Raw genomic sequence first — 19,452 nt, forward strand, 5'->3', positions numbered from 1 at the left:
GTCTGACGTCACGGTACTATTGGAGCGCTAGCGTACCCTCAATCCCTCAACGTAGTGTTTCAGTGACTATTACGTGTTCGTAAATATCGTTTGAGGTGGGAAGAGAACGTTGCATTATTTTGTCGGAATAGTTGTGTTAATTCTTTTGTGTTTAATATTATATCTCGTACCTAGTTTACCGTTTGATTTTATTCCGTAAAAATGTCAGAAACTCGTGTCAGGCGTGTTATTACTGAAGATTTATCCAACGTTGAGTTTGAAACGAGCGAAGATGTCGAAGCCATTTGCACATTTGATACTATGGGCCTGCGGGAAGAGCTGTTGCGAGGAATCTACGCCTATGGTTAGAAATATTTTTTTGAAATACTGTATTTATCCCAGATATTAGTTATATACTAAAAATTTTGGTAGTACTGGGGAAACTGTTGGTAATGTTAGGTTATGTAGGTGTCTTATGGCAACCAAAATTGGTGAACTACGTGAAATTTTAAGGAATCGTTAATGCAGGCAGTTATTGAATTTAACATTAATTACTTGTTTAGTGTGAAAACGGTTAAATTGCAACTTGTTATGGTATCGTTTAATAGCTTGCATCATACTTAGCATTTGTGCATTTGCTTCTTTCAGATGTTTTGGAAAGTACTATCATTAAAACAAAATATTTTTATTTAGTTGACTTTTGGAGCTTATAATTTTCGTTATTGAATTAATTTAAATTACATGCTTACTGTTGTTATGTAACCTTTAAAGTTTTTTCTTATTGAAATGTATATGTTAATTTTTATGAAAAATGTTAAATAACATGTTTTATGTATTTATTATTTCGTTGATGAAATTAGAAGCTTTGAAGCTTGTACTTGGCATATAGAAATGGATTTTGTAGGGTAAATGCCTCGTCTGAGCGTGATTCAAATCTAGGACCTCCGAAACAGAAGTCTATAGATACCATTCCGCCACGGAGATTGGCAATATATATTTCTTATATATTATATAACTTATATGTTAGGTATTTTATACATTTTTACACTTCTGTGGAAGTGTAAAAAACATATAAAATACTTATACAGCATGAAAATCAGTTTTTTGAAATTCTTTTCTGATTTTAAAGTTGAATTTTTTTGAAATATTTTAATTGTATACTAATTATATGTTTATAACACCATGGCCCATTGAGATGAGCTATGTAAATCGGGTGTAGTCTTGTACAGACTCAGGTTGACTATTCCTGTGGTGTGTATGGTTAATTTAACCCCAACCACTAAACTACACCAGTATTCACTGTCGTCTAGTATTCAAATACGTAAACGTAACTAACTTAATAATTAATTAACATTTTACTACCAAGTATTTATTTTTACTAGTAACTTTTACGAATTATATACTAGAAATAAGTTTCCGTAGTGTTACAGCTAGTTTAAAATTTAATGTAATTTTATCACCATCACATTCACTTAATCAGAATAGTAATATAATCTTCGGTGACTAATGATTAGTATAATATAATAAATTGTTCTACTGTACAGGATATTTTATGCATTATTGGTATAGTCTTAATAAGTATTTTATTTTTGAGTTTTTGTCAGAGAGTATGTACATTATACATTAAGTGATATAATGATATCTGATTTTCAGGTTTTGAAAAACCATCAGCTATACAGCAGCGTGCCATTAAGCCTATTGTAAAAGGACGAGATGTTATTGCTCAGGCCCAGTCTGGTACTGGTAAAACAGCAACATTTTCTATTGCTATTTTACAGTCATTGGATACACAGTTACGAGATACACAGGTGTTATGTCTTTCACCCACTCGAGAATTGGCTGTACAGATACAGAAGGTTTGTATTTGTGTATAGTTCAGTAGTTAATAACAATATAAGTTGAGTTAATCATTAATAAATTATTTTATATAAAATAACATTTAAAAAAAATATTTTATTAGTTTTATGCTTAATTAGTCTTTGTATTTACAGTTTAGAATTATTGAAAAAAACTCAGGAATTCAGGGCTAAAAAAATGTTAATCTGTAAAGCATTTATAAAAAGTAAAACATGAAATCTTACCAAAAGAAATTCTGATATTTTATGTGGGGTACAGTAACCATTTTAAACATCTAAATTTGTTAATTTTTCTAGTTGCAGGAACTATTGTGGGTGAATAAAGTAAATATACTGTACTAAATGGCAAGTATGCCTTTATCATAATTGCGTAAGAAAAATTTTGTTTTAGCCAACAGTAATTTTTACCAAAGTTATTATAAATGGAAAGTAAATGTTGTCAGTAGATGTAAAATGCTGGTTTCTTTGATAATTAGTGCATTTTCTCTGTTTAGTTCTCATGTCAATAATAATGTTGATATATCAAGATTATGTCTCATGAGATATCAACTTTTCACCCTAACAATTGCACGTATACATAGTATAGTGAATTTGGAAAGTCGCTGTGTAGTGTGCTTTAGAATTATGGTGGTGCATTTTCTTCCTTTGATTTTAGGTTGGGTTTGAAGATGTTTATTGCAAATAAAAACATTTCTTGTGTATTGTACTAATAAAAAACATATTTGATTCACTAAATAAATTCTTCAAAGGGGTTTCTTGTCTTCTTGGCACTTTAATATTTTTATACTTATTACTGTAGTTGAAATAGATTTATTTCAACCATTCAACTCCAGTGTTCATGTTATAAGAGACGCTTGAAGTCATTTCCAATGAGGAAAATTCATGTTGCAACATGCTCATTTATGCTTGTTGCATCGTTTAGCTTTGTAGTTACAGACTGGTCAGTCTGACATTATTCAGTGACCTGTTCACATCTTTACTGAGTGTCTCAAATTTCATTCTGTGTTTGGAAGTGTTTATTAAATAAATACGTTTTATGTAATATTATATTTGCAAATTTTAAAATTAGTTAAATTTTTACATTATTTTCAAGTAATTTCACATAAAACAATGGACACATTTTTTTCCTTTATTAACAACCATATTTATGAAGAGTATTATTCATAAATAAATTCAGAAAGTAACAGGTTGTAGGGGACAAACAATTTGTCCAATTTTTATAAACTTTTATCTGGGATGTGGTACATTGTTCTAATTAACATTTCACCTTCTGTGTTTATGGAGTAATTAGTTAGTAAACTAACAATTGCAATGCTGATTTTTAATATTGATGATAAAATTAGCATGGTTGTTTTTCAGTATTTTTTATTTATTTGAATGCAGGTTATATTGGCTCTAGGAGATTTCATGAATGTTCAGTGTCACGCATGTATTGGAGGCACAGGATTAGGTGAGGATCTTCGAAAACTGGATTATGGTCAACATGTTGTTTCTGGAACACCTGGTAGAGTATTTGGTATGTATTTTATTTTTTATAATTTTCTTTTACTGAGAAGTATAATACTGAATCCATTATTTTATATTCATTAAATTAAAAAAATATTCAGATTAAATACTGCATTCAGTTACGTATTTTATTAAACTGAATGCAGTATTTAATCTTTAGAGAATGTCATTTAAGTATTCTATAGGGTAAATCAAATATAAAGCAGATTTTATATATTTTTTTTTAAATTATGGAAAAATAAAAGGCAAGCATAATTTATTTTTCTATATAGTTTCCTGCTTTAGCAGTACATTTTTCCCAGTGAGAAGGAAGTTTTTTTTTGTCGCAGCATCTTGGAATGAAGCGGGTTGTGTCAGGAGCCAATTGTGCATGCCCTCATCATCTTCAAATCATTGCCCTCGTAGAGTTTCTTTAAGCAGTCCAAACAAATTAAAATTACAGGGTGATTGGTCTGGGCTGTAGGGAGGATGATCAAGTTGAGTCCAATGCATTTCTTCTAGTTTTGAGACCGTTAGAGCTGCAGTATGGGGCCTGGTGTTATGAGGGATGGTCTCTCAAATCGGTTGTTCCCGTCTTGTAGCAGCAATATGCAGGGCTTATCTCGTACAACAGCTCACAGTAGTAAGCAGCATTGATTGTGCGTTGCTCATGCAAAAAATCAGTGAGCAAAATGCCTCACCAGTCAAAAAAAAATGGTAGAAAGAACCTTGCCAGCTGACAGTTGAGTTTTGGCTTTCACTGGGGCTGCCTCCCCTTTCCTTCGCCACTCCATACTGGCTTGTTTCGACTGGAGAGTTTAGTGGTTGTTTCATGTTTCATTGCAGGTGATGATCTGACTCAAAAATGTAATACCTTCCTTTGCAAACCTTGTTGTAAGCCTCTGACAGACCTCCAAATGTCTCAACTTCTGATCTGCAGCCAAAAGGTGAGGGACCCATCTGGCACACACTTGTGGAACTGTAGGGCATTTGTGATGATCGCTTTATAGCTCCCATAACTTACTCCAATGTGTTCTACAATTTTGGATACTCTCACCTGTCGATTGTCTTCAAAAATTTCTCGAACCGCATGAATGTTTTCGTTTGTGATGTTGATCTGAGGATGATGATCGTGTTTCTGATTTTTCACTCTTCTTGTCCTTCCTTGAATTCTTTATGCCAGGGAAACACATGAGTCCTTGACAATGTTTGTTTCCTGAACTGCATAGTCAATCTCTGGAAAATTTCTGTCGCTTGAACTCCTTCACGAGCAAGAAATTTTATAACTGTGTGTTGCGCAGTGGAGGTGTGCACCTGTTGCTCTAATATCATGAGCATTACTGATGAATTGGTTGGGAGTGTGGAATGGCCTGCTCTCCCCATGCCTAATGACCCCCACCCCCACCTAAGCATACTAAAGCACGGGCCCAGTCCTACCAACTGTAGATGCTCAGGAACAAAAATCTCATTTATATTTGATTTACCCTTGTAGGAATGCTTAAAGGGAATTAGGGAGAATGAATTGGAGCTCAGTTTAGACTATTATAAAATAATGATCATTAAACAGACCAATAAAGTAACCAGTTTACTTCTCTCTATTATAGATATGATTTGCTAATGAAAGAAGTCACCTGAGTGATCAATTCTAAAATTGATCATTGCTAAAGTACCAAACATAAAAATGTAAAATGCATTATATATGTTAAAATATGGATTCTATATTTTTCCTTAGTAAATTAAAATTGAACTTAATTGGCATTGGTTAATAGAGAATAGGGACTTAATTGGGCTGATGTTTCACAAGTATGAAAATTTCATGTTTTTTTTTATATTTATTTTTGTGGAAACCGGCATTTGTTTGTTTGGATCTATGAAGCTGACCACGTTAATTACTGCAATTTGAACTTATGGCCTGTGTCAGTAACTTACAAAGATATACGAGGATCATTCAGAAAGTTCTCAGCCTCTCAAAGAAAACAAGATTTTTCAGAAATTTTTATTTTTAAACATAATCACCTTGCAATTTGATACTTTTTGATTTTCAACTTTTAATACCCTTGGTAAAATGCAATTTGTCCAGCTCTAGAAAATAAGCAGTTGTCTCGTCATTTGAAACAAATCTATGCATATTAAGCGATTTCGTCAGGTTTAGGAAGAGGAAGAAATCGCTGGGAGACAGATCCAGCAAATATGGCATATATGGAAGCCCTTCAAAATGTAGCTCATGACGTTTTACTACAACAATTTAAGCTGTGTTTATATGCACATTATCATAGTGAAAAAACAGCACTTTGTTTGGTTACATGTGAACATTTAGCCTGAATAGCACACTTCAATTGGTACAGTAGTGAAACATAATACTGTGGTGTGGGCCTGCTTTTTACAAAGTAGTTTATGTGTACCACATTATAGGAATCCCAAAAAATCATAGCCACAACTTTTCCTTCAAATAAAACCATTTTTACTTTCTTTGGCTCACTTTCATCTGCTCCTACCAACTGTTTGGTTTCTAGCTTGTAATGGTGAATTCATGTTTTATCTACTGTTATAAAACAGGGAAGAATATCAATCGAATCATGTTAAGTTTAAACACCATTGAGAAATGTTAATTCAAATACATTTTTGGTTGAGTGTTAAAGAAACATGGTACTCATCGACCAGAATGCTTTTTCATACCCTAAACGTGATATAAAATGTAGTGGTCACAGTTTATTGAAATGTTTACCATGTTAGCAAGTTCTTTTACCATATGTCTGCGATTATTTAATATGGCATTATGGATTTTTGTGGAAATTTTGTCACTCATAGTGCTTTTTGGGTGTCCCAAACATTGGGTCTGCCAAGGCATTTGTTTGGTGGTATCATGACAAATCCCAAACTGATGACTGTAATGTGTTATCAGGTTTAGAGGGTCTAAAAGATGATCTCCGGTAAAGCTCATGAGGGCTAGGATATGGAGGGGGTGGTGTGGCGACCAGGATCATCACAGAGTGGTTCTCTTCCCCTGTGTAGGTCAGGATGTTGTACTAAGCATTCATAATCTTCAGTGGATTTATAGCATGGTATATCTGCAGTCTACTTTTTTACAATCATAAACAAAGGGAAGAATCCTTTAAGGTTGAATATAACTTTTTGTATGTATATACAAATATATATAACTTTTTGTATCATGACTAAATATTTTAAAACAAAGTGTTTTATAACAGCTTGAACTTCATCATTATCCATTTTTCAGAAATTATCAGAACTTGTTCTTTTACTTTACTCGATCACAACACACAAGTATCTGAAACTTCACAGCATTCCAACCAAAAGGATTGTACTTGACAAATATCATAGTAATTTGGTCATTGTTGTGCTGTCTCTGTGTCAGCCCAAGAATGTTCTGAATGATCTGGTAGTATATTTTTTTTTGTTTTTTTCTGTATATACTATCCATCAGGTGTTTCAGATGTATGAATTTCACTTTGTTAACAACAGCTGTTTGAAACTACTACTATTCCTTATGCCAGTAACTGGCACAAAATCTACTAAGCTGTATCATTTTACTTAGTACAGGGTTTCTACGTTTATTCATGAAATATGAATAAAATTGGCCATTAAAAAATCTATTGGCCAGTGATTTTTCTTCACTTTGATCAACATTTATTGAGAAATTTGATTTGGTTAAGAGAATTGTATGTTAAAAAAACATGTGCTTCAGAGAAGATTAATGTTAGATTAATATTAGTAGTTTAATGAAAATAAGTGATAAATATTCCTACTGATTGGTTACATTTTATTTCAGATATGATTAGGAGACGTGTATTAAGGACACGATCTATAAAGATGCTTGTTTTAGATGAAGCAGATGAAATGCTAAACAAAGGATTTAAAGAACAAATTTATGACGTTTATCGTTATCTACCTCCAGCTACTCAGGTAATTATTTTGATTTTTAGATGATTATTGTTGTTAATAAACATTTATTAGACATATTTTAATTAATTGATTCAAATAATTAGAGTAAGAATAAATAGTATTTTTTTTTATCATAAAATTATTCTGCTATCATTAAATAATTATTTGTATTTGACTTTTACTTGTTATTTTGATATTTATTGTTTTTTTTCCTTGTCTTTAAATTATCTTTATGATAACAGTTTAAATAATTAATTTATGATTAGTATAGAAGTATAAAAGAAATGGCTCTTTTTGACCTCTAGACCTAATCATATCACAGTCATAAATTTGGCCTCTTATCAGGATGTTACTGATGCAAATGCCATGGGAGACATTTCCATCAGTGTATTTACACAACTTACTATTGCCTTCGTGAGCTTCTTCCAGCTTCGACCACCTACTATAACTTGCAATTCTCACCTATCAAATTAACCGATTCACCAAAGGTTCCATTGAAAAACTACTCCCATATCTAACTTCAGTTAGACTATGCACTCAAATCATTATTTGATTGAATCTTCTAAACACCAAAAATACTATTGTCAGCAATTTTACCTAATCAAATTTTATTTTATTTACTCAAAAATCAAGAAACAGATTGGTAAATTTGATAAACTTTAAATGAAAACATATCCTATCTCTGCTCTAGTCAGCTTTCAGGAGAGAGGTCAGTGTCTATACCCTACCACATTGTACTCCATTATTTTCAACACATCCATTCTCATCCTAACAGCGAATATCTCGACTAGCTGGGGCTCAATACCAAAATGCATTCCTTGATGAAGTAAGCACCCAGGCTGGCTGTTAACCACACAAGTTCCTACTTTAGTTGTGCATCCATAACAGCATCATATCCCTTCAACCATCCTTGCAGGACTAAGATCTCAGGAAGCCAGCAAGTATGTTCAATTTCCTTTCAGCTTTCCAATTAACTTGCAGATCAAAACCAGAATTCATCCTCACAAACTCTCTTAAATACTTTGGTATGTTCAGTTTTGTATTTGGGGCAGATATATAAGACCCAGCACACAAACATAGCACCTGAATTAATCAAACCAAATTTGGCAACCTATCTAAAGGCATTTTGGTCAGAAATGTAGTTTCTTATTTAGACCAACTAAATAAGAAGTGTTGACTTGAATTCAGTTGTAAACCAATTTTTGATAGAGGAGTCTGGCACATTCAAACAATTATGAGCTGATGCAGATGTACTGATAACTTAATCCTTTTCCCGGGAAAATTAAAGTAATGAAATGGGTTGAACATGTACAGTAGGTTTATGGTTTATGGATCCCATAATCTCATTGTTTAACTTTTTATAATATTTAATTTACATGTTTTTAGGTGGTACTGATATCTGCAACACTTCCTCATGAAATTCTTGAAATGACCAGCAAATTTATGACAGATCCCATTCGTATATTGGTAAAACGGTAAGTAATCTAGTTATATTGTACAAGTTCATGAACTTGTGGTATATTTCTATTTACTTATTTTTTACTGGTAGATATTTGTAAAAAGTATTAGATAGTTTTACACAAAAATTCTATATTTATCACTCTTCTTAGAATTAGTTGCAGAGCAGTTGCATTTTCTCAAACATCTTGAATCTTGTAATTCATTTGTCAAGACATGTATTTTCTGTTTGCAGCATCTCTACAACAGACTAATAAATATTATTAATGTATAACAAATTTTGTCATTCCCATTTTCAAAAGTAATTAAATATTAGATAATTGCTTTTAAGTTCAACTGCATTAATACTACGCTGTTTAACTATTACACTTGATTAAAAATGTTAAGTGGTTACAACCGTCGAATCAATGTTACAGCTGTTGCTCTTTGGGTACTGCAAGATCTTGGTTTAAATCTTATACTAAACTCTCAATAATCCAAATCCCAATAATATGAAATTACTAAATCTGAACAGAAATCGAAGGAAGAAATAAACAATTGTGCTAATTGAAAGCAAGCTTTACCTTTCATCATCTTTTACTCAAATTGCTTTCAGATTTTCACCAACTAACACATTATATACTAAACTATAATCTTAACTAAAGTGTTAAATATATATAGAAACAATTTTTAATCTTGTTAAGATAATTCATTATTTTATTTTGTTATTTCTCATTGTGTTTCTTTATTTGATCATATTAAATTACAATTTTTAAATGCATAATCATAATGAATTATAAAAATATATCTTTTAATTATGTTCCCATGTTAACAGTCAAACCTTATAAAGAAACTACTCAGATCCTTTTATTGAAGAGTAGGCATATAAGAACTAGCCACAAGATCTCTTCAGCACTTCTTCATAAACAGAGTGTTTAGGCCTGGCCTTTACATATTGTTTGATGTTGTTTTAAAGAAACCTTAGTGCTGCTGCCCTTTCAGCTTGTCAAATCAATGGTATTTGTTCATCAGCATCACCTTCAGTTATTCAGGGCTCCATAAAAAATCTTGGTTAAATATTAGTAACAAAATTCATGGCAATTGATGTTGTGTATGGATTTTATTTGTGTAATGTAATGCTATGGATTTATTCCTAGTAAAGAAACTCACTTTGAAAAGAAATTAAATAAAAACAAAGTTAATAAAATTAAATATAATGCTCATGAGAAAATGAGGAATTAAATATCAAGACATGAAAGCACAATATTCCTGAAGTTGTTGAATTTTGTTATTTTAGAAGTAAAATTACAAAGGATGGCAAAATGAGTTACACACCAAAAGCAGACTTGCACAAGGAAAGATTGTTTTGATACAAAAAGAACTACTGGTTTCAAATGTTCTGAATTAAATTAAGTTTTTAAGAATTCTTGAAAATTTTTTTTTGTTGAATTTGTAACATGTATGTAATAAAAAATGGACAACAAATAATAGAAGGTTAAGAATAAAGACCTTTAAAATGTGGTGTTTTGGGAGATGTTGATTATTAAGTGGGTTATAAAGTAGTAAGTAAAAAGCTCTAAAGATTGAGAGTATGTAATATGTTGGAGAACCTTATAAAGAAACAAACTAGATTGGTTGGCTGTATATCAAGATGCCTAAATTTAATTAATAAAGGGATATGTAAAGCATAAAAAAGGTCGCAAAAAACAGACAATGGCTTATATTATTTTAAGGTTAAACAAACGCATGGAGAGTAGCAATGATTTGACTTAAATAAAAAAATAAAAAATTATTAAAACTGTGTTTTGAATTAAAGAAAGTGATCTTTATTTAATTGATTTCGCAATTGAAATATTTTATTTAATCATTTAGCTATATTTATATATGTATCACATAAAATAAGTGAAGCAGCTAAAATAATGCGTGTGTTATGATTGATTACAGTGATGAATTGACTTTGGAAGGAATCAAACAATTTTTCGTTGCTGTTGAACGAGAAGAGTGGAAATTTGACACACTTTGTGACCTTTATGATACATTAACCATCACACAAGCTGTTATATTTTGTAATACAAAAAGAAAAGTAGGTACTACTTTTTAATATTTAATAGTTATATAAATATTATTAACTACATTTATGTAGTTAATAAAGACTTAATAAATTTAGATGTTATTTTGTGATTATTGTTTTGTTACAATTCTATCAATAAAAGTAATTATAAGTTAAAAATAATTTATCAGTAAACTAATAATGATACTAAATGCTATCATTATATATGCCTTGAAAAAAATTAACAGGTAGCTTTTAAACTGTTATCTAGTCTTTTTATGATTAGTTATTTCCTCATGTCTACAATTCAGCTTTTCTACTTTATCTTTTTTTCTGTTTGTCCATTTCTTTTGTTCAAATTGTAATTTTTTGAAATCATAACCATTATTTCTTTTTTTATTATGGATCTAATCACAAATAGTGAAGCTAAAGATACAAGTCAATTTTTAAATTAGAAGTGGGGAACCTCTTCTACTTGTTAAGATTTATAAACTATTATAAGTTTTGCAGAATTTTTTTTATTTAGAGGTTAACGTTTTGAATTTCTATCATTTATCATTAACAATTTATCATGCATGTGTTACTTTTTATTCAGGTAGATTGGTTAACAGAAAAAATGAGAGAAGCTAACTTTACTGTAAGCTCGATGCATGGTGATATGCCACAGAGGGAAAGAGATACAATTATGAAGGATTTCAGATCAGGACAAAGGTGAGAAGACATGCAGGAATTCTATGTTATGTTTATATTTGATGGTAAATGCTAAGTGCTTAGTTCGCAAATTCAATATAAAAAAGTATATTACATCTTATTAATTTATGAAATTCTGTCATTGTTTATACAAAATGAACTGGCCAGTATCCATACCTCAGGGTCTATTATGTGGTTAACAGTTACTGCCTAATACCGTGTTAAATACTGATGGTGTTACTGATTATGTTTGAATGTATCTTCATACTATAGACTGATAGACTGTATGTAATTCACAATGTTCTGTGCATACACAGTGACTGCTGCCTATTATTTCAGTCTTCTTCATTCCTAAGACATATCCTATTCCAGTTAGCATTACATAAATGTGTGTACGACTTGGACACATTAATAAGATAATTGTTTGTTCATATTTTAATTGTTATTTTATCCTTTAAGCAAACAAAAAATCAAGTTTTATCTTAAAATAGAGTAAATGTAAGTTTCCTAACCATGTTTACTTCCTTGTATGAAGTAAAGAAAGTATTGTAAATGTGAAAAATTTTGGTTTGCAGATTTCAACGGAAATATCCATTTTGGCCATTCCTGAATCCATTTTGACGTGACATCTGTATGTACATATGTATGTCTCGCATAACTCAAAAACAATTCGCTGTAGAATTTGAAATTGTGCATTTAGGACTGTTGTAACATCTAGTTGTGCACCTCCCCTTTTTATTGCAATCGATTGCACCAAAAGTGTCCAAAAAAACCCAAAATCCAAATAAATTTAGATTTCTAACTTTTTCTTTACTGCAGTAATAAGCCCTCATTGAGAATTTTCAACTGTATATCATAAGTGGTACTTATTTCCATTGATTCCAGAGTTATAGCCAAATAAAACTTTAATTAATGAAATATTTGGATCTTGCAAGGGGAAGGCACATTGGTCGAATCCGGCTTCATATACATATATTTTTTTTTTTTACTTTTTATTTTAAGTATATTGATTTATTAATAATTATTAACCCCTGATTGCAAAAAAATTACAATAAATAATAATTCAATAACAATAAAAAAAAAATTAAAAAATATTTGGGCACTAAAATTTTCTATTAACTATTTAACTCCAGAATGGTAATGCTGGTTTTATTCATGTAAGTGATAATGCCTAGTCCCTCAACTACTCGGGTAAAAAAAAAAAAGAAAATAGAAAAAAATATCCGAAAACTGAAAATAAACTTTTAAATACATTTTAACCAAATCCAAATACATTATTTTAAACATGTTTATGAGGTTTTTTTCCACTTAAAGTTTCCTGTGCACTGTACATATTATTCCTCTGACTTCCTTGCAAATATGTTTTCTACAGTTTTTGTTACGGAAACATGTCATTCTTTGCTTCTTAATAGGGCAAAATCTACTTATTTTTCTTGATGTTCGTATTATCAGCTTGAGAAGTAAATTGGCCAACCACATCATTGATTTTTCGCTTGAGGCCCCCATGACAAGTTAGGCAACTTTTGCCCCTCTTTAATGTTTGGAATGGTAAGATCCATGTTCATTTTCTTTGCAAATGCTCTTCTTGTCGTTGGCATTATCTTGTTTTTGACTGTTAGATGTACATATTTATCAAAAGAGTTGATAATACTGTTCATTGTTTTTGACTGTTAGATGTACATATTTATCAAAAGAGTTGATAATACTGTTCAAGATTTCATTAAACATGCAAAATATCTTGTTAATCGCAATCTTCCCTCTCAAGTTGAGAAAGTACTTTGTTTATTTAAAAATTAGTACTTAGTCTGCCATCCATTGTTACAAACTTAACACAACTAAAATTAATAAAATATTAAACAAAAACTTCTGTTTGTATATTTACTCCATTGAGAAAAAACTAACGTAAATGGTAAAATGTAGTCTGTCACACAATGATGGCCTCTCTGGCAATAATGGAACAAAGTAAAAAAGTAATGGCAACCGATATTGGCCATCAGGAGGGAAGGGAAGATACTGGAAATGGTGATGAGATTACTGAAACTTTGGATGAACGTTTGATGGGAAGGAATATAAAATATAAAATTTATATTAGCAAAGTGAAATAAATTACTTCTGCTTCTGTGAATTGTATAATTCATCAACTTTATGTCGTCATTATTCGCAATAGAAGATTAGTAAACTATGAAACCAGTCTAGAACAGTATTTATTATTTTTTCATTATTACTAAATTTGTAGAAGTATATTTGAAAAATTAACATAGTTAATTTTCTCTTGTATCATTAAATTTTTCAATATTGTAATTTTCATTTTAATGTAAAAAATGAAAATGATTATTTTTAAGTTACATTTTACTTCCATGCACATCAGATGCTAGTATATATGACTGAAGTGTTTAAATAAAAAATTGATGTAAAAGGGATGAGGAAAAAATTGAAATTTTCTCATTAAAGTATTAATTACTCCATTTTTTAAACTCAGATTTACATGTGAAAACAATCTTTTAAGCACAGTAAAAAAGAAAGTATGCTTATCCCAAAATATATGATTTTTTGGGGAAAAATATATTGAATAGTTAAATTTAATTAGAAGTTGTTTTTAGTTTGGGTACGCTTAAGAGAATAAATGTGTAAGCTGGATTTAAAACAAAAATGCAGTTTATACTAGAAAATGCTTTTGTCTACTTAACTTTTTTTTTCTTTTAGTCGAGTACTAATTACAACTGATGTGTGGGCAAGAGGAATTGATGTCCAGCAAGTATCACTGGTCATAAACTATGATCTTCCAAATAACCGAGAATTGTACATTCACAGGTAATAATTATTTAATTTTTTGGTTACATTCTCAGTCGTGTTTTTATAGAATAAAAATTTTCTATTTTCTGGATAAAAGAAAGAGGTAGATATGGTTGTGCAGTATAGAAAATTAAAAAATATAAAAACTTCCTCAGAACATCAAAGTAGAGGATGTTAGTAGCATTTCATGATTGGTTATAACATTGAAAATGAGATTCACGACTGTACTAAAATACACTCGTAATTAGACATTGGATAGAAACTATGCTCTGTGAACTACAATGACTAGCATCATTTGCACTTAAAATATTTTCTTCCATGGCCAAGTTATTTAAACACTGATTTTGTGATGTAATTTTTCTTTTGTGTATAGCAGTTATATATATATTTTTTTATATAGCAATATATATAGTATTTTTTTTTTTTTTATGTTTCATACATAGCAATTGATGGAAAATTCAGTTTTATACCATATTAAACCTTTCTCTTGCGCTACTGTAGGAATTCATTTGAAGAAAACCTCTCGGCAGTTTGAAAAATTTTACATAAAAATTATCTTCTTTTCATCTATTTTTGTGGTGTTACAATTTCAACTTTGTATAGCTTTGTTAAACATTTACAAAAAACATTAACATTTTAATGTTGAACTTAGATTTTTCTGTTATTGAGTATTTTTAGACATTTTTCTGACTCTTTGTTTCAGTATCGCTACCATTAAAAAAAAGAATTTGCTATTTCAGAGCCTGCTGACTTTTATCATTGGAACAATGTGTTAGAAGTACATTTACAGCATATATATAATTTCATACTTTGTATTTTTTTAATACAGGTTTTTAGCCTGTTTCTTTAGTGTAACTGCTATATAACAAAGTACAAATTCTGACTTGATTCCAAAGTTCAATTGCTGAAATAACTATTATTTTAAAGGTATTATCTATTCTAAACAAATCAAATAATAATAATAAACTTCGCTTAAAAATCTTTTAAATAACATTAAAATAATTTAATTTAAAAATAATTTTAAATAATAAATTAACTTCACTTAAAAATCTGTCAACTCTAAAATATTTAAAATAATGACTAATAAATTATTTAAAAATTAGGAAATGTCATCACATAACTGTTTCATATATTGTTTTTGTTTATTCCGATTTCTTTGCCCTTTCTGGTGTTGAAAATGTTAGTGTTGTGAGTTTGTTTCTTGTGAGTGTGATTTTCCTTGATGTGCTTTTGTCCTTGATTTTTTAGTTTAATTTCTTGCCAGAGGTGTCTTATGGTGGAAGGCCAATTTTCTTCAGATCCTCTCTTATTTCTGTGATCCTCTGCATCCTTTCTTTGTGTTTGTTGAGTTGAAATTTTACTGTACCAACTGTTTCAGAAGTCTCGACTTGCATTTTCATGATGTGTCCAAACAATTGTAGTTTCCTCTTACATATGGTATCAGTGATGGTTTCTAACTCTGCACACAACTTTTGTTCGGCATGATCAAAGACTGCCTGTCTTTATGGTACTTGTTGATGCATCTTCTTCCAATTGTTCTTTTGATTTTCAGGATCTGTCTGTTTTTGATTGCTTTTTCAGGTGGAAGAGTGTTTCTGCTGTGTATGTGGCTTCTGGTTTTATAACTGTGTTGTATTTTATTTTTCCATTAATGATTTTTTTTTACTGTAGGTGTACCAGGTTATTTTTTGTAATTTAGCTAGTTTGTTCGTGTTTGTATTGAGGTTTTATTCATTTAGGTTGTTTGTTATTATTTCTCTGAGGTATTTAAATTGTTTTAATTATTTTGACTTTTACCGTTTATGTTTACTTCTTTAATTATGTTGGTTTTTGGGGCTTAATTTCTGTCTTTTCGAATGATATTTTGAGGCCAATTTTATTTGCAATGTTTTGAAGTTCTAATATCTATGATTTAGCTTCATCAATGTCAACCAAGGCAGTTTGTTTATTTTTATTTATTTTATTTTTACTTTTGGCAGGCATTATTTGAGCCATTCCCTCACTCCCTCACTTATCATTTCCAGAGCATAGTTGAATAGTTACAGCGAGAGTCCATCCATCGCCTTGGCACAGTTCTTTTTTTATCTTAAATGTTTCTGAGAGTTCTTCTCTGAATTTCACTTTTAACTTAGTTCATATGTTATACTGTAACAAGTTTTAACTTTTCTTTTAATGTAAATATTGTACATTATTTTCCTAAATATTTAAATAATAATAATATTATTATATATTTTAGTTTGAACAAAAAACAAGATTAACATCTATTTCCACTTGGTAATCATTTGAATATCTATGTAAAAAATTCTGATTGTATTCCGAAGTATCTGAATACTAATAGTAAAGATATTCTGATGTCAATTATCTTATGAAGTATCACAGAGCTTTGAACTGTATTATTTTTATAATCCATAAAGTTTATTAATGATGGAAATTTGAAAGTATAAAACTTTCACGTTGCTCATTGTAAAAGAAAGCAACTAATAGAAGCAAAATGGCAGTAAGTATTAATAATGTTTTGTGTAAATGATTTGATATGATAAAGTGGCTGAATTTTTAGCCCACTTTCGGAATTTATAAGCTTTGAAATATATAAATGCACATTAATAAAATAAATTACTTAAAAGTTATTCATTTAATTGCATTTATTTAGCACTGTTAATATCGGCATGTTTACCGGTACATTTACACTTGCATTTCAGTACATCTGCAGTTATGTCAAGTCTGGGAAGCCAGTAGCAGTAATTTGCATTTGCCTATACACATACACCCAGACCCGGCAGTAGCTGAATATCGGGTTGGAGAAATATGTAATACTTAGCATTATTATAATTAATATATAATATTAATGATAAATTTCTTTGTAAAAAGTGTTTGTTACTTTTTGTTACAATTAAAATAATGAGCCTATTATCTTAAAAATGCATTTTATTAATTTTTGTTTTTTTGTTTTTAGGATTGGTAGATCAGGACGTTTTGGCAGAAAGGGTGTTGCTATTAATTTTGTCAAAAGTGATGACATCAGAATTCTTCGTGATATTGAACAATATTATTCAACACAGATTGATGAAATGCCAATGAATGGTAAATAAAATTTATTATCTGTCATGTTTAAATAGTTTTGTCATTATATCTGTATTGAGAGCATGAAATTTTATTCGTGTCTGCAACAGATTTAAGATGAGAGTCTTATACTATAGTAAAACTTGTCCTCTTCTCCATTGCTATATGAATTGTAATTTATTTCAAGTAACAATTGTAAGAAAATTTATTTTTGTATAAAATAGGAAAATAATGATTAAAGAGTACCCTGTTTTATGTCTGTTTTCCCAGTAGTATATAGACAGTTTCAATTTTCCATAACATTAAAGATTTTTTTTTTCTTTGGTCAGTTTCCTTATGTAACGAAGAAAACAATAGGTTTCTTTAGGGTGTGCATAGTAAAACTACAAACTTTGCAAGTAGCATAAGACATCTGTGTTGTATCATACGCTTTCTTGAAACATAACAAAGTTATCAGTGCATTGAATTTGCATTAGCAAGAAAAATGGTGATAAACAATTTTTTTTTTTATTTCCTTTTAGTAATTAAAAATAATAATATCCACAAAAAAACTTATGAATTGAATTTAGTAGCTGTAAAAATGTGAAAGCATGATCAGAATTCAAATTCAGATCCTTCCAGTTGAGAGAGCAGATATCATTCTGTTACAGGGTTGGCTGAATTTTTATACATAATTTTCTGTAATTCTTAAGATGTATTCTCTAAATAAATTGCTTCTAACAACAATAATTCAAAAAAGAAATATTAATCTGTTATAAAATTCACTTTTTTTTTCAAGTGTGATACAAGATATCTCTCAAAGACAGGCGTTTTCTTTTGTGACATACATCCTGTTTTTGATATACCAGTTTAGGAAGAGTCCAAAATATTTAAGTTGTTTATTATTACATTTTATTTACAACATTGTCACACTATTCAACAGTTGACATTCTAAAGTACAGAAATGTTTGTTTAAAAGAATGTGTTTTAACTTCTGCTCTATTCATTGGACATTCTTATGCTTGATGATAATGTCAACATATACTTTAAAATGTTAATCTATTTTGATGAAATAGATTTTGCATAGCTTGTATTGGTCATCCAGAAGCTTGAAAAAATGTTTTACTGAACATCTTTGAATATATTTAAAACATATTTGATAATGAGAATTGATAATAATAGTAATATTAATCTTGTTTACTTAGATGTTAATCTAAGTAAACAAGATTAATATTAAGTACTATATACTTTGATGAAGTATATACAGCATAAGTTGTATTGATATCCAGAAACCTGGAAAAATATGTTATTGAACATTTTGAATGTGTTTAAAACATGTTTGATAACAACAGCTTATTTTCAGTAGCTGCAATAATTTATAATAAAAGAAGTGAGAAGATATAAAATTATCTTTATATATTATTTATAAACTTTAAAGTTGAAATGATCTTTTTTATACAAAATATTTTTTTTATTTCTCTATTTCTAATATTCCAGTTAGCTAGCTTATTTATTGTGACAAAACTGTATTTTATTGATTTGTGTTTAAATTATTTGTCTTAAATTATTTTGTTCTTTTTTCAGTTGCTGATTTAATATAATTTTTGTGGAAGTGTTTATTTTCTATGGAATTCATGTTAATTAACTGTAGGAAACTTTTGCTACTGCAAGAAATGAATTACTTATCATTTATCAAGTCATCATTTAAGGAAAAAACTATGAAGACAGGTTTTTTTTTGTTGTAAGAAGTGTTTGTATAGTTCTAATAAAGGAAAAATTGTATTGCTTTTATAATTTGTGTACATATTTATATTTTTCAATTGATTTTATATACAACATAGTTCTGTTATAAGCATTCTTAGCTTATAAAAATGTGATGTATATATATATATAATGCAATGTTGTACAGTTTAATCTGTATTACTAAATAAGTTTTAATAAATAATATTATAATTGAACTATTTATTTCGAATAATTTATTCCTTTGTGTAATAACATTTCTGTTATTAATCTATCAAAATTATCCACAAACTCATCTTAAGTGCTGCAATGAATCTTGAAGCTTGGACTACAACAGCTACTACATTTCCTGTTTTCCAAATTGAAAACATTACAGTTACATGAAAACATTTAGTTTTCATGTTCAAAAGCAAATTGCTTTCATGTAAATACATATTATGAATTACTGTTACTGGATGATATTATGCATTACTTTTAAATATT

At 29.5% G+C, this 19,452-nt stretch overlaps 1 protein-coding gene across 1 annotated transcript; it reads left to right on the top strand.

The window, feature by feature from the left end:
• Positions 1-47: 47 nt before the first annotated feature.
• On the top strand, positions 48-19,187 carry LOC142325154 (eukaryotic initiation factor 4A-III). Its single transcript, XM_075366553.1, has 10 exons — positions 48-343; positions 1,633-1,835; positions 3,219-3,351; positions 7,108-7,241; positions 8,607-8,695; positions 10,602-10,740; positions 11,303-11,418; positions 14,101-14,208; positions 17,144-17,271; positions 18,814-19,187. Exons 1-10 carry the CDS (start codon positions 202-204, stop codon positions 18,828-18,830), a joined length of 1,209 nt encoding a protein of 402 aa, XP_075222668.1. The 5' UTR covers positions 48-201; the 3' UTR covers positions 18,831-19,187.
• The last annotated feature ends 265 nt before the right edge of the window (positions 19,188-19,452 follow it).

Source organism: Lycorma delicatula, chromosome 5, assembly GCF_047948215.1.
Source record: "Lycorma delicatula isolate Av1 chromosome 5, ASM4794821v1, whole genome shotgun sequence".
Taxonomy (NCBI): domain Eukaryota; kingdom Metazoa; phylum Arthropoda; class Insecta; order Hemiptera; family Fulgoridae; genus Lycorma; species Lycorma delicatula.

Bases quoted from the DNA above. Each gene is read 5' to 3' on its own strand.
- LOC142325154 (XM_075366553.1), top strand. From the start codon at position 202: ATGTCAGAAACTCGTGTCAGGCGTGTTATTACTGAAGATTTATCCAAC. The intron at 344-1,632 runs GTTAGAAATATT...TCTGATTTTCAG, and splicing joins GCGAGGAATCTACGCCTATG to GTTTTGAAAAACCATCAGCT. The intron at 14,209-17,143 runs GTAATAATTATT...TTTTGTTTTTAG, and splicing joins CGAGAATTGTACATTCACAG to GATTGGTAGATCAGGACGTT.